The 15,988-nt window shown below is 55.9% G+C and overlaps 1 protein-coding gene across 6 annotated transcripts in view; it reads right to left on the bottom strand.

The window, feature by feature from the left end:
- Nucleotides 1–10,563: 10,563 nt before the first annotated feature.
- The window catches only part of FUBP3 (far upstream element binding protein 3), a 50,915-nt gene continuing 45,490 nt past the window's right edge, over nt 10,564–15,988 (bottom strand). For all 6 annotated transcript variants that reach the window (XM_040482648.1, XM_040482647.1, XM_040482651.1 and 3 more), the window contains 3 exons: nt 14,222–14,293; nt 12,858–12,985; nt 10,564–11,934 (listed from right to left, as the gene is read on the bottom strand). In XM_040482648.1, coding sequence (XP_040338582.1) covers nt 11,926–11,934; nt 12,858–12,985; nt 14,222–14,293 — 209 coding nt within the window. In that variant the 3' untranslated portion in view covers nt 10,564–11,925. The remainder of the gene's footprint in view (nt 11,935–12,857; nt 12,986–14,221; nt 14,294–15,988) is intronic.

Raw genomic sequence — 15,988 nt, 5'->3', positions numbered from 1 at the left:
ACGCGGGGTCCCGGCTCCTCCCGCCGTTCCCCTCCACCGCGCTCCCCCCGCCCGCGCCGCCCTCCTTCCCCGGCGCGCTCTCCTCTTTCGCCGGCTCCGGCCCCCTCGCCGGCTTCTCACACCCTCTCGGCCTCCTCCTCCTATTTCTCTCCCGTGCTGAGTCTCAGTCTTTCGGGTCCCAGTCCCGCCGTGGCCCAGGGAAATTCCTTCCTCCCGTGGGGCCCGCGGGTCCCCCGGCCCCCGTTCCCGCGGGACGGTTCAGGGCTCCAGCGCCCCCGCCGACGCCTCCAAAGGCCCGACGGGCTGCGAGGTGGGGTGGCGGCGCGGGCCGTAGAAACGGTTTTGATGGACGTGACTCGGGCCTGGCCTGCCGGGGGCTGCCGGGCGGAGCGGCGGCCGCAGCGCCTTGAATAGGGACGGCGCCCCCGCCCGCCTCAATCTAATTAGCCTCCCGGGCCGGGGAGAGACAAAGGCGCGCCCCGGGGCGCCTACGTCGAGGACGTCTGAGTGGAGCCGGCGTCCCGGACGCCAGGTGACCGGCACGCGAGTCTCGCTGGGCGCCGAGGGCAGGGACCCCCCCCCCCTTTCCCTGCGCCTTCCAGAACCCTTCGCCCCCAACGCCCGCGCCCGGGCTCCCAGCCCCGAGGATGCCAGCGCCCAAGTCCGAGTGACAATCGGCGCAGCGGGACCCAGGGGAGCTACAACTCCAGGAGAGGCACGGCGAGCGGGTGTTGGACACAGGCTTATGGAGGGAGGCGGCGAGGGACGGAGACGGAGGGAGACTGAGGCCAAGAGAGGCCGAGATGGAAGGGTCCAGATGAAAGTTAAAGTCTGCGACGTGGAGACACAGGGACCGGTAGAGATGAGAGGAGGTCGAGCAGGGATTCCCAAAGTGCCTGCGGCTTTTGAGAGCTAGAGAGATGGGCCAGAAGCAGGAAGAGGGAGGTCTGGGGAGGCTAGGGACAGAGACATGGGGGCGGGTGTGTGTGAGAGGAGGGGGGTGGGCGTGGGAAGCAGGCTGGCAGGATGGAGAGAGGAGGAGGCTGGCTGGGGAAGGCGGGTGTCTCCAGGCCCTCTGGCATGGCCCTTCAACTCGGATGGCTTTCCCCCTCCTGTGGGTCCTGGGACAGCCCGAAAGAACTACCCGGACCCCACACCATCTTCCTTTCCAGAGACCCTGTCCCCGTGGCACCCGGCCTGCCTGGCCTTCCTCCATTTCTCGGCGGCCTGCCTCCCAGCTCTTCCACCTGCTGCTGTCCGCCTGGGATGCCCCCGGAGCAGAGGGGGTTGGGGCAGAGAATTATCCCCTTGGCTGCCATCCACACTGTATCTGGCCTCACGGAGATCCCGAAGGCTCTGGTCATTCTTTTGCCCAAGAAACATTTATTGAGTGGCCACCGTGTGCCTGGCTCTATACAAAGCCTTGGAGCACCCACGTGACCAGGGCAGCCGCAGTCCTGGCTTTCTCAGACCAGCTTCCAAGGCTGGGTGGGGTGGGGGGCCACCATGGCCAGTCTGGTGGCCCCGATGCCTCTGTCCGCGTGGCTTGGATCTCATCTGTAAAGTGGGCACAATAACCCTGCCTGTGTCGTAAGACCTGATGGGCCCAGTGAGTGAGGCTGCGGCTGTCATTCCTAACAAGTGCTTCCAAAGACCACGCAACCGGTGGGTCCTCTGGGACCATCTGGATATGCCCCGAGGACCCGAGGATGTGAGTCCAATCCTGGCTCCAGCAGGTACTGGTCTGGAGCCCAGGCACCAATTCCCCCTCTCTGAACCTCAGTTTCTTCATCTGCAAAATGGGGATAATGATAGAACCTCCGGTGGGAGGGCTGTCCTGCCGAATAAAAGACATAATGCATGGAAAGGTCATAGGATCGAAAATGTGCTTCATATTAGCAACCTCACTACACTTAAAAGTAACACGTGGCCATGCTTGGAAATGTGGGAAATATGAAACACTGGGTGGGTACCAACTACGGCCAAAGGGACACTGAAAAGCAAGACCAAATGCATGTACTTGCACCGCTAATACTCCCCCCGCTCACCGGCTCCAGCCTCTCCCCTCCTGTCTGTCCAGAGTCTGACTTTGGGCAATTAGAGACGATAGGCTCATCTGAAGACCAGTTAAATAAGTTGTAGCTACAACGAAGCGGAAATTTACTGCTTCAAATACCCAGTAGGTCCCAAATTGTATTTATTCTGGAGGCTCCTGGACACTCCAGACTCTCAGATTGTTGTGTATTTATTTTTATTATGCAACTATATTCAACACACACCCACCGTGTGGCAGGCTGGTCCCTGGAGACTTGAGTTGAAGGTAAAGTAGTTCACCCAGCATCTCCCAAGCACTTGCCCTGAGCTAGCCCAGTCTGAGCACAGAGAGGCCGCGGAGGACCTACCTGGTATTGATGCTCGGGATGCTGAGGTTTTCCTGAGCAAGCTGGCGGGTCCACAGATCCCAGGCACACGGTGAGATGTCAGCCAGGGAACCCGAGTCTCAAGTCCTCATCCTCCAGCTGGTAGGAACGTCCTCCTGCTCCTCACGACTCTCATGAAGGGGGTGCTTAGAACCACCACCCCACCGTGCCCCATGCCAGCTCCATACGTCCTATCAGGAAGCGCAAAACTGCACCCTCACGTACCCAGATCGGCAGCTTTAAATGTGTGTCGAGCAGGGAAATGCTCCCTCCAGATGAACTCTTAAGAAGAAATCCGATTTAGAGAACAGATAGAGGACTTCTAGTTTCAGCCCAACATGTCGAGAACTCAGACGTCACCACTGTAGGCCTTACAAATAAGAAAAAGCTGGGGGCACCTGGGTGGCTCAGTCGGTTAAGCGTCCGACTTCGGCTCAGGTCATGATCTCTCAGTTCGTGGGTTCGAGCCCCACATCGGGCTCTGTGCTGACGGCTCAGAACTTGGAGCCTGCTTTGGATTCTGGGTCTCCTTCTCTCTCTGCCCCTCCTGTCTCTCACTGTCTCTCAAAAAAGAGTAAGTGTTTAAAAAAAAAAAAAAAAAAAGGAAAGGGAAATGCTGGACACACTGAAAACCAGCAATTTTTCCAGGACCCTTTGGAGAACTGAGGTTGAAAGGCAACTGTTACCCAGCGATCTGGGGAGATGGGGAACCTGGCGAGTCACGGGCAGGATGTGTTCACCCGCAGCAGAGTTGCTGGGGCCACAAAGGTGCAGGAACACATCGTGGCGATTTTGACAGATCGCTGGACGCTGAGTGTGGACGCGGGGGGGAGCCACGGTTTTTTACCTCCAGGAACCCCACCAGGTTCTCCAGGAGGAGATCTGAGAAGAGACCAGCTAGTGCCCCAGCATGGGGAGGGGAGAGGCGTCCTGGTGAAATTCACCCAGAGCCTTATCCCAAACTGGGGAGGGGAAGTCTCCCCTCCCTCCAGCTCCCTCCAGACTTCCTGTCTCACCTAAGGGAAAACAAATGGACAATCAGACATCATCGGCAGGAGACAGAGCTTCCAAGAATTTGTGGGGAGTAGAGTAGCAGGAGAAGGGAGTGGGAGGCAGGCAAGGAAAAGCTCTTGGACTGGAGAAGCGGCCCTGAGAGCCAGGCTCACTAAGAGACGGACCTGCCACTGAGCAACTGTAGAGTGTTCCAGTCTCCTGGACCTCCCCTCCTCCCCACCGGCAGGAACTCCAGGATGTGGGTGGTGATCCTATCTGTGTGGGGGTGGTGATCCCAGCTAAACGCGTTGCAAGGTTCTATCTGAGGAGGAGTGTGCAGGGAAGCCCAAAGTCAAAACAGGAGGTGAGAAGAGACACTAAGAGAATTCGAAACCACAGACGCTGGCAACTACAGCAAATATGACATAGCCTCACTCGTAGGCAGACTCACATACTCCTTATGCTAAAAGCCTATTTACCTCGGTTCCTAGTCTCTGCTACAGCGGGTTTGGCTCTCAACAGCAAAAATAATCACAAGGCATGCCAAAAGGCAAAAACAAAACAAGAAGACAAAACAAACAACAGACACAATCTGGAGAGACAAAACAATGATCAGAACCAGACTCAGGTATGACCCCAGTTTCAGAATGATCGGACAAGGAACTGAAAATAACTATGATTAATATGTTGAGCACTCTAGTAGAAAAAGTAGGCAAAGGGGAGAACAGATACGCATGTAAGGAGAGAGATGGGAACTCTAAGAAAGAATCGAAAGGAAATGCTAGAAGTTAAGAACACCGGAAGGGCGCCTGGGTGGCTCAGTCGGTTAAGCGTCTGACTTCGGTTCAGGTCATGATCTCACAGTTCGTGAGTTCGAGCCCCGCATCGGGCTCTCTGCTGTCAGCACAGCGCCTGCTTGGGATCCTCCGTCTCCCTCTCTCTGTTCCTCCTCCCCCCACTCTCTCTTGCACACGCATGCTCTCTCCCTCTCTCAAAAATACGTAAACATTAAAAAAAAAAAAGAAAGCCACTGTAACAGAAATGAAAAATGCCTTTGGCGGGCTCATCAGTAAGCTGCCTGTGGCGGGGGAACGAATCAGGGAGCTTAAATATGTGTTGACAGAAACTTACCAAACGGAAGTGCAAAGAGCAAAGAAAAATGAAAGACACAACAAGCTAGCCAAGAACTGTGGGACAATTACAAGGTGTAACAGATGCGAAATTGCAGTCCCGGAAGGAGAAGAAAGAGCGATGGGGCAGAAGGAATATCTGATGTGATAAACCTGGCCACGGTGAGGTGGTCTGTCTGCTGGAGCCTTGCCTGGCATCTGAGTCTGGAACTCAGTAATGAACCTTGTGGTATAATTTTGCTGGAGGTATTCAAAGCGCAGTCCGGAGTTAGAACATCCCTCATCAGGAATGTGACCAGCGACGGCATAGCCAGATGGAAATGAGTCGTGAGCTATTAAGTAGCACAAGTCAACATGTTGTGGGTCTTCAATGGGTTAAATTACGATTTAGATTATAGATCGGTTGTTCTCATGAATATATGCGCAAAAATCCCAAAGAAAAATGTTAGCAACTTAATCCAATGATATACAAGAAACATTGATAACAGATTGTGACCAAGTGAGGTTTATTCTAGGAATGCAAGGCTGGTTTAATATTGAACAATCACTGTAATTTGCTATATTAATATTAAAAAGGAGATGAATCATAGGATGATTTCTTTAGATGCAGAAAAAGCATTTGAAAAATTTGGCCCCCAGTCATGATAAAACAGAAACAGGAAGGAACTCCCTTATCTGATAAACAGTGTGTATAACAAATGGACAGCAAACATAATTAATGGCGAATTATTAAATGTGTTCCCGCCGAGATTACGGATGAGACCAGCCAGGATGCCCCGTCCCTACAACTTTTGCTGAACTGTGTACTGGAGGCTTTGGACAGGGCAGTGAAACAGTCGATTTTTTTTTTAAATGGCACAAAGATTGGAAGGAAAAAAATAACACCACGGTTATTCGTGAATGACATGATTTAGAACAAAGAAAATCCAAATGAATCTACAAGCTATTAGACTTAATAAGGAATTCAAATAAAGTCATTGGAATCCAGGTCAAGAAACTTAAAAACTACTTTTCTAGAGGCGCCTGGGTGGCGCAGTCGGTTGAGCGTCCGACTTCAGCCAGGTCACGATCTCGCGGTCCGGGAGTTCGAGCCCCGCGTTGGGCTCTGGGCTGACGGCTCAGAGCCTGGAGCCTGTTTCCGATTCTGTGTCTCCCTCTCTCTCTGCCCCTCCCCCGTTCATGCTCTGTCTCTCTCTGTCCCAAAAATAAATAAACGTTGAAAAAAAAAATAAAAAAATAAATAAAAAAAAAACTACTTTTCTAAAACCAGCGACAAAGAAATGAAAAGCGACATTTAAAAAGTACCATTTTCTAGGACCCTGATCACTTAGGGAGGTGGTTTTGTGGTAGAGTTTTTTTCTTACAGTCTAATTAATTACTAAGCAGTATCCTTTCAATTGTGATAGTTGCCTATCTACACGGATTAAAACACTGCAAAAAGAAAAAAAAGTACCACAGTTATTTATTTGTTTATTTTTGAGAGAGAGTGTGAGCAGGGGAGGGACAGAGAGAGGGGGACGGAGGATCCTAAGCAGGCTCTGGTCTGACAGCAGAGAGCCCATTGTGGGGCTCGGAACTGTAAACCGTGAGATCACGACCTGAGCTGACGTCACTCAACCGACCGAGCCGCCCAGGCGCCCCCCCTTGTCACCCTTCTCCCATCCGACTCCCCCGCAGTGAACTGAAGGTTCATGGATTTTTCTGGAGTGTCGTGGGAACTCAACAAAGTGGCTACAGTGAGTACAGCTGGGACAGTTTGGGGCCCAGGTCCCTGCTTCCCAGGGGGTCCCGATTAGAGAATCTGATGCGAGAGGGCGAGACACAAAGGATCAAACTCCTTCTCGGTGTGCTTGAAATAGGATTGCCTTGAACATCAGCTTTCAGGCCAGAATGGAGCAGCCTTGATCCGCACCCCCGCGCGCTGGCCAGCCCACACATCTGTGGCACACGGCGATGTGTGTGTGTGTGTGTGTGTGTGTGTGTGTGTGTGTTTGGGTGGATGGGTGGGGTCCTGGCTTCTCCCAGAGTTGCCCCACCTGCCCACGAAGGCCGCTCTTTCCTAACGGCCTGGCCGCCATGGCTTTGGGGGACCAACAAACTTGATCTGGGGGTCCTAGAATCCTGGGGGAGACCGGGAGAGCCCGGAAGAAGCCAGAGAGAGGGTCAGTAGCGAGGCTGATGCCTTTTTCAGATCGCACAGTCAGCCCCTGGCACTCGCCGCGGAATGGGAAAAGCCACTGAAACAGTCAGAGGTCCTGGACTCAGTCATTACCATGAGTTGCCATGTTTTGGGTGCTCATCACGAAGCAGATGTCAAGTGCTCTACATACTTGTCATTGAATCCTAACTCAGCCCCTGACCAGGTGGATAGTTCTCATCCCCACGCTGCAGTTGAGGGAGCTGGGGGCACGGAGTGCTGAATAATGTGCCTTAGGTCACAGCGGTGGGGGCAGTGCTCACACCCAAGCTCGAGTGTCGGTGCATTTATACCCTCCACGCCGCTGCCGCCGTTACGCTCTATAAAGTCTCGGAGAAGCTGAATCGGGGAAGACGGCACCATCGCTCCCAGGGGAGACACAAGGTTAGGTCCCTTCACGCCTCTGGCCACAGCGTTTCACCCACCGGCACGTAACCGTGTTTAATGCGTGTTTCCGTTTAAAGACACCTTTTCTGGGGGCGCCCGGCTGGCTCTGTAGGTTAAACGTCCGACTCTGGATCTCGGCTCAGGTCACGCACGATCTCATGGTCCGAGCGTCGGGCTCTGTGCTGACCGTGCGGAACCTGCTTGGGATTCTCTCTTGTCTCCCTCTCTCTGTCTGTTCCTCCCCGGCTTGTGCGCTCTCTCAAAACGAAAATAAGCAAACTTCATAAAACAGTAAAGACCCTTATTTGGGGCGCCCGGGTGGCTCAGCCGGAGGAGCGCGTGACGCTTGAGCTTGGGGTCATGAGTTCAAGCCCCACGCTGGGGTGTAGAGATTAAATGAAATAAACAGGTATAAAAAAATAAAAACACCTCATTTCATATATATTGTCGGTTCACTGACACCAACTGCCTGCTTGTACTTAGGGCTACTGGACGGCACCGTGCTCAGGGCCATTTTCAGCAGCGAAACCACCCACAGGAAGCACAAACGTTGCAAAACCGTGGCACTGAATAGACCGCCAGACGGACACTTGCCTACAGCCCCAGAGCCGTGACGGGCAGGCAGCGCGTTGCCTCTGTTTCCCTCGGCGAGAGACCCGTGCGTCGCGCAACTCCGATTGTATTTTTTTTGGCCGAGAACATCCACAGAAGCGCGGTGGGTGTTCATCTGGAGATTACACACAACCGTTGGTGAGCAGGGGCATTCGTAAATGCGGAACGGAAGACAACGGTCGGCTGTAAGGGCCTCACGGGGCCTGGCCCACGGTCGGCGCTCAACGCTTTCACGGCCACTCCCCCGCCATCTTGGCTGCCTCGCTTGGCGGTCCTGACGCTCCTGTGGGCTCTCGAATGCAGCCCTGGATGAGCACAGCATAGAACTTGGCACAGAACCGGCCCCTCCACTTGTCTGAACGAGGGCAGGTCATCTGGATGACCGCTCAAGTCACGAGGGGCCCTCGGCTGTGAAATGGGAAGGACCCTCCTGTCTACCCTCCAAGACATGGAGACCTTCATCTGTCTCCTCTGGGAAGGGACCAGAACTCCCTTGCTAGAGGCTGCTAGAAGTCCCTCGGGACAAAGGCCAGCAAGGAGCTTCGTTGTTACGGGGGTTCCTCGACTTCCCCTTCCACCCCACGCCAGGCACGGACCCAGGGCCAGCAGCACCCCCTGCGGAACTGTCAAGCCACTTTCTGGCCATTAATCTCTAAGAGTCTGTTAGGACCATTTGCATTAGCCTGTCTAAAAAAAAAAAAAAAACCAAACCCGGCTGTGTCCCCGGGGACCAGAAGTGGGGCTCGGAAAACTGTGCCATCGCAGCCGGCTGGGAGCTGAGGCTCCGTGGCGTCCAAACGCCCTCGTGGGCCGGGTCCTGTCTCATGCCATCTGGGCCCCAGCCAACCCGACTGTGGGGGCTGCAGGGCACCACGGACGGTCACCCCCCTGAAAAGGGACACTGAAAAGACGGCACCCCCCCCCCGCCACCCGCTGAGAGGGCAGGGACGTCGATGGAGCACGCTGCCGGGAGCACTCCCCACCCCCAGCCCAAACTCTTGGGTCGTTCGGTAACAGCCCAGCCCGGTCCTTGAACACTGCCCTGGGGAGGCGGGCCGAGGCCAAGTCCGGGGGCGTGTGGTGGTGGGTGGGAGAAGGCGGGGGGCAGGGTTCTGGAGTCAGACTGGGCACCCGCCCCACCCCCGCCTCCCCAAACCCAGACTGTCCTTTCAGTGATGACCGTGCAGCTTTCTTAATGGAACACAATCGCTGAACTTGGTACATTTCAAGCACTTTGGCCTTCCTTCCAGAACACCAGACAGCTGATGAAAACCATCTTCTGTGGGCGCCATGTTAATGAAGGGCCAAATTTCATATGCTTGCAAACTTTCCCCCCTGCCTCCTGCTGCACTATACCCCTCCTTCCCCCGCTTCAATAAAAGGTTGCATCAGAGACAGAGAGAGAGAGAGAGAGAGAGAGAGATTTCCATAATTTATAGTATGGGCATTTCACTGGGGACAAACGCTAATCTGTACTTACCGATACATTTAAGAAAATGCATCCTCCCGCAAGCCTGCACCATTTACGACTCTTGGCACGAACCGCAATGCTCAGTCTTCAATTAAGGGACACCTTAGGGTTCATTATCACACAATCGCTCCCTGTGAACCATGCCAAATGCTGTTTTGGCAGAGCTTGGAAGATGAATTAGAAGGAAGTCTTCTCTGTAATGCCCTCTCCCCAATTCCCATTCCCATCATCAGCGTTTATGCCCTCCTCCTGCCCGCCCCTCCTTCTTTCCAAGTGGCTTTTACCATTCAATTTCTCAACGTCAAACTCGATTCTCTAGAGGTGTAGTTGAAGATGCCACATCTTTTTGTCTTCCGGCTCTCAACAGGCCTCCGCACGGCTGCCGTCCACACCCCTTTTCGGCCTCGAGGAGCCACAGATGCTTCCCCCCCCCCCCCTTGGGGTTGGGGGGGGGGAAGGGGAGCGGGGCCCGCGCGGGTCGCGCGAGAATGCTGCGCCCCACCGAGGGTTCTACACGGGGTGCTCGCAGCACCGGGCGTCTACACGAGGCAATGACTCACGTGTAAAGCTAGCGGCCGTGGGAGGGCGTTGTCAAATATTGAAAGTCGGGAGTCCCCTCTAGAGCAGGGCCCACACGGTCACGCCCTGTCCTGAAACGGCAGGGCCCTCTGTGACTCGAACCTGTGGGTAAGGACCCCCCCCCCCCCCCCTTTTGTTTCCTTAACGGGAACACGGGAAGGAGGCACATTCGCTGGGGCTTTCCGGGTCTCCCAGCCCCCGGTATCCCTCGGCGGGGCTCGGGGCCCCGGAGGGAGCGGCCGGGCAGCCTAGGACAGCGTGGAAGGCAGGCCAAGGGCACCGGGCCCAGAGCAGCCCTGATGTCCCCCGGCCTGGCCGCCCCGCGTGCCCGGGAGGGGTGTGGGGAGGCGCGCGGGCGGAGGGAGGCTGTGTGCCGACTCAAGTTTCGGGAAGCGTGCGGATCTGGCTGCAGAGCTGGTCACAACCTCCCTTCGATGAATCTTCCGGCTCCACTTAGCATGACAGCCGTGAGGAAACTCGCTATTGACGTCTCGGTGTCACAGCACCCCCCCCCCCCCCCCCCGGCCAGATGGGACAGGTAAGAGGGGCTGGTGGTGATCGAGGCTCTCCCGTCAGACCGTCCGCTTCTGCGAAGCCTTTAAAATAAAATGAGCTTAACGAGCCGGGCCCCAGCTAAGTCGGGCTGATGTTTGCGCGGGACAAGCGGGCTACGAACCGCAAGAATCTTCGCTCGATTTTATGGCCGGGGGCGGGGGGCAGGGGGGCGGGGGGCAGGGGGCCGAACTAGCGAGAGGAAAGCGAACAGACTAAAAATACTTCGCCCACAAGACGTCTTGTGGAAATTTTATTATATAGAGTGTAAAATGAATTGTCAGTCAAATAAACACTTTTTTTTTTTAAAACAACATGCATAACATTTTCCAATTGCCTTTTTTTTAATAGTTAGACATTTCAAGCATTATAAGGAAAATAAGGAGAAAAAAACAGAGACTGTAACGTCGGCACATTTCAAACGGAATGTCCCTCAGGTCAATGAAAAATGCGAGGAAAAACAGCTTCGATTCCGTTTTTCTTTCCTTTAAAAATACATGTTATCTGTACAAGATACACTACGGTAAACGTCGGAGGATCATATTATCCCTTTTATTAAATCAAAATCATTTAATTCATATTGTGGTTAATACTAGATTTATTTATTCGTCTAGTTAATTTGACAAATATTAAGAAAATATCTCAAAGGAAAAAGGAAGGGAACACCTTGGAATTAAAAAATAGTTACTACATTTTTATGCGGTTTAATGTTCCACAGTGTTTGTTAAAAGTTATATCGGATTTCTTTTTAATATTAAAAATAACAGTATTTATATTTCTGAGAGAAGAGAGAAAGGTTTTTCGTTTTGTTTTTAAAACCAGCTTGGAGGTCTTAGATACACAGTTGCAAATGGTAATGGAGACACGAAAAAAAAACGTATGCTAAACACAAGAATACATTTTTATATTACCCCTTTAGCACTCTAGAAATTATACAAACCCTATAAAATGCCCCCTCCCAATCCCTGTTGGACAGCAATACAATTCTCTGTCTCAATTCAGAATTCACATAATTAATTACAATACATAATAGTTCAGTTTTTTTAAAAAATGCAGTAAAACCAGACAGCCAAGATACAAGAAATTAGAAGTAAAACATTTAATGAATTTACACATTTAAGAATATTTAAATACTGTTTAAAAATTTTTAAAAGAATTTGTTACATACCACCTAAGATTTCCAAGCCACTTTCTGTCGCAACAGAAAAAAAAAAAAAAAAAACAAACCAAAAAACTAAATAAAAAGACGCGCGACGAAACGAAACGAAACGAAAACACACCGTGTTGAAATGTCACTGCTCTGAGGCACATTCTGGTGCCTGAATTTGTAGGCACTGCTCCAAAAAGAATCCCAGAGCTTACACGTTTGAAATAACAAACAAGAACAATGAAACAGAAATTATCAGCCATTTTTAGTAATGAATTTTTCCCGATTTTTAGAAAAGTCCTGTTAATCTAAATATAGTGTTTCACAGAACAAAACAAAAGTTCTTCATCAAAAGGTTTGCAAATCTATAAACCTCTGTTACAAACGGGTTTTCGCTCACAATGATTTCGGGGAGAAAAGCACTGCGGGCCGCCGTCCTACTGCTCCTGGGGAAGGAAGGGGACAGAAGTTAGTCTGTGAGGCCACCTCTCATGTCCTCGTCTCTGTCGGCAGGGGGTGACAGGTCACCCTCCCCCCTCTGGCCCCTCAACAGGCGTGGACACACACACACACACACACACGAGCCAATGTCTCCGTGTTTCCCCGGGGCCCCGCGTCATGGGACCTGGCCCAGACAAACCCTCTCCTGAACAGGAGGTCCTGGGCGGCTCTCCAAGCAAGGGACACCGCGGTGTGGGGCAGGGGAGTGGGCGCGAGAGAGCTGTCCTCGGCCACCCATCAGCCCCGTCCCCTGTCTCTGCAGGGCCCCGGGCACAGAGGGCCAATTTTGGCGATGAGATGACCAGCGAGCTTTGGGCCCGGGGCCTGTGGTAACCGACACGCCTCCACAGGGACCTGGCTGGCGTCGGGTCATCTGAGAAATGCTCTGTGGGAGGATCTCGCCACGTTCCCTATGTTAATAAGAAACCGGTTTCTGGCTTCTGACCGGACGAGAGCCGAGAGGGTTTCCGCGTGGGATGAAGGCCAGGCGCCCTGCCCTGTCGGGCCCGCAGATGCTACGGACTCGCCCTCCTGCCGCCTGCCCCTCACCTCTGGCCGGGGCCAAGGGTGACAGTGAGGCCACACCGCCCTCTTCAAGGACCGTGACCCCCACGGTCCCTACCGTGACGCCAAGCCCGCCCCGGGTCCTCCGTCTGGGCGCACTCCCCGACAGCTGGGGAAGCTGAGTGCCACTCAGCACCGGGCGTGAGTCGCCTTCCTCCCAGGGGCTGCCCAGCCAATCCCTCCCCCGCTTGGCCCAAACCCGCTCTCTCCGGGGCGAGGAGGGGGCCGGCGTGGCCGTGGCCGGGCGCACACCCAGGTTCCGGGGAAAGGGGCTGGGGGCCGGGCCTGCTGGCCGGTGACGCACCTGGCTGTGGGCCTGAGCCTGTCCTAACGTCTGCCCGTAGAAAGCGACCTGCTGTCTGTAATATTCGGCCCAGGCCATCGTGTAGTCCGGCGGGGAGCTGGCCGGAGGGGCAGCGCTGGCGGCGTGACCTGACCGACAGAGGAGAGGACAGGGGTTACCGGGGGTGGGCATGTGGCGGGGGGAGGTCGGGGACACTGCCAGCTTGGAGGGGTCCCTTCCCAAAGGCTTGGGGGCGGCCGGGCGCGGCCCGCGTGCCTGCCCCAAGAAGGTGCCATTGGCCTCGTGCTCCTGGCCCTGCTCCGCCCCTACGGGACCCTCCTGTCTGTCTTCTCTCCAGAATCACCTTCTCTGCGTCTGTCTGCCTGCCCCGTCGGCTGCCAGTGCCAGAGAGAGAGACAGAGAGAGACAAAGGGAGGGAGGGAGAGAGGGAGGGAGAGAGAGAGAGACAGAGAGGCGGGAAGAGGGAAAGGAGTGTAAGTACCTGGCTTGGGTGTGGGGTGCGCCTGTGCGGAGGGGAGGGGCCAATCCCACCAGGGCTGGAAACACAGGCCCACGTATGTCTGGGAGTCTAGACTCGGGAGGTCTGGGGAAGACGGGGCATCTGGCCTTTCAGCAGGTGCTTGGGGGTGCCGATTACCTCCCTGACCCCCATCGAAGTCCCTGGAAGGGCTATCCACCTGGTGATGATCCCAAACACCAGGGCGAACATCTCCTCAGCGGCCTCTGACCTGAGCCGCTCCAACCAGCAGGTGACACCCTTCGAAATCAAAGCACGTGAGCCGTCTTCCCCGACAGCCACTGTGGCTCGGCAGTTTCGCAAATACATACGGAGGATGTCGCACGAATTTTCAATGAGTTATTTGGGGGCTTTTCTGGTTGCTGTTCCCAAATCTCTTCCTTCTCTCGTTAAAAAGATGGGTTTTGTTTCTGGCATAGCTAAGAAAATGAGCTTCCTCGAGGCGGGAGGCCAGCACCTCAACACCCCCTCCAATTTTAGACTCCCGCCCTGAGTTTTGTTCTTCCTCTTCCCCACCCGGAAACGACCAGAAAAAGCCGGTCACGGAAGAGGACGCCTGGCTGGTCTAAGTCCTGGCCAAGTGGTTCTAAAGGGGGCGGCCGAGGCAGGGACAGCCGGCCCTGAGCTGTCCTCAGGCCCTGTGGCATCCAGAAGGGGTTGGGGGGCGGGGGGGACGTCTCCTCTGACAGACACACAGGGACCCAGGGAGACAAAGGCAGGACTGAGATCGAGTCACACAGGGAAAGTGTTGAAGAACAAAGGTGACGGGGAGGCACGGCCGACGAAGCCTAAGGCGCGGGGCCTCTGGGCCTAGGGGTCTGCTTGCTCGGAAGGCCGTCTCACTCACTCTGTTTTTTGTAATAGTCTTCCCAGGCCTTGCTGTAGTCGGGCTGGCTGTTCTGCGGCTGGCTCTGCTGGCCTGTGCGGAGAACACAAAGGGTCAGGCCCCCCGCGCCGGGCCCTGCTCTGCGCTCGCTCCAGGCCCCGCGGCCGGGGAAGGTGGCAGCAGGCTGGCCGACGGGCAGACGGGTGTGACCTCGGTCCCTGTAAGGGTGGGGCCGGGCGGGACGGCTGTCCCCCCCGCAACTGGTGGGACCGGCCTGGACCCTTAGGGTGGAGATCCGAGCTGCAGGGAGCCCCGGGGTTGGGGCGACTGCGTCTGAGGCTCCCCGAATCGGCCTTCAAACGGGACAGAGGATCCAAGTGGTGCTGCCCGCACCCTTCCCCTGGCCCTTCTGTTCGAGAACTGGCGGCTTTCACCCTGGACGAGCAGAATACAGGGAAAACGGCCCAGAGACTGCCGCGGTGAGGACGGGAAGACGAGGGCCACACGGCAGAGGGGCCGAGGGCCACCCTGCGCGCCTGATCCCAATCTAGCTTCGCGCCTTTCCGGGACAGGAGCAGAGCGGGAGAGGAGGCGCGTGGGGTCGCGTCCAGTGCACTCCCCGGGGTGTGCGCTCTGTGTGGTGCCGGCCGCGAGGGCTGGGCTGCGGAACAGGGTGGCAGCGGCCAGCCCCGGGCGTGGAGGGACGAGAAGCCTGGAGCGGGGCGACAAGTCGGGGCCTTCCTTTCTGCCGAGGTCAGGGCTGGCTTTCGCGTCACCTGCTAAGACCCCCCGCAGCGTCCTGTTTTCTGTCACCACTGCAGTTGGCGGCCGGCAGGCAGCACGTGCTACGGTGCCCACGTTCACTGCAAAGTGTCTTCCCCTCGAGTTAATTTACTGCATCTGAGGAGGGGTGGGGGTGGGGGCGGGGCAGTCTGTGTGTGGGGCTCGGGAAGAAGTGAGGTGGGGGGAACGGAGGGGAGAAGACCACCCCCATCCTCCCGGTGGGGCAGGAAGGGACTCCGGACGAGGCCGGGATTGGAATGAGGCAGTTTCGGAGGCCGGGGTGGGGGGGGCACCAAGGGCTCCTCTGTCAGACCCAGAGGGCTGGCAACGGCGAAGGCTGGGAACGGCGGCAGGAAGCCAAGCCCCGACGGTGCTTTCTGGGACTCGTCCCACGTGCCTCTGCCAAGCCCTCCTGGCCAACCTGGGCCGAGGCGGGCGGCCGGGCTGGGCCTCCGCGGAACCGCGGCCCCAGGGTCAGCTCCCCTCCGGAGGGACGCCATGGCCCCTGTCACTTGCCCCGAGTCCAGGACTTTCTCAGAGTCTCGGTCCTCGACGCTGGGGCAAACATGAACCTGACCCGGGTCACCTCTTGTCCTGAGGGCCCTAAAGCTGACCGGCACAGAAGGAAAGAAAACGGGAAGAGCCTCTGGGACAAAGTGGGCGCCGTGAAGCCCGGGCCCGGCGGACACCAGGCGGGGCACACGAGTCGGCGGGACAATTCTCGACGGTATCCCGCGCGTTTGAGACGCTTCACAAATACCGCGGAAAAAAAAGGAACAACAGAAGGCAAGCGTGCCATCTCAGACCTCCCGGGTACGGTGGGAATGCAGTCTAAACCCTTCGTGCCACAGACGACCAGACGGGGGCCCAGAGAAGGGGACCGTGCGGAGGGCCGCCCCGAGTCGGCTTCCACGCGGGCTTGTCCAGCCGCACCCGGTGGGGGGGCGGCAGGGGAGCCCAGAACGCGGGCTCGGGCCCTCGGGGGCAGAGCCGCAAGGACCTCGT

Source organism: Herpailurus yagouaroundi, unplaced genomic scaffold (assembly GCF_014898765.1).
Source record: "Herpailurus yagouaroundi ecotype Mexico unplaced genomic scaffold, PumYag 160, whole genome shotgun sequence".
NCBI lineage: Eukaryota > Metazoa > Chordata > Mammalia > Carnivora > Felidae > Herpailurus > Herpailurus yagouaroundi.
The sequence above is the reverse complement of the archived record's forward strand: the minus strand, read 5'-3'. Positions and strand labels throughout refer to the sequence as shown.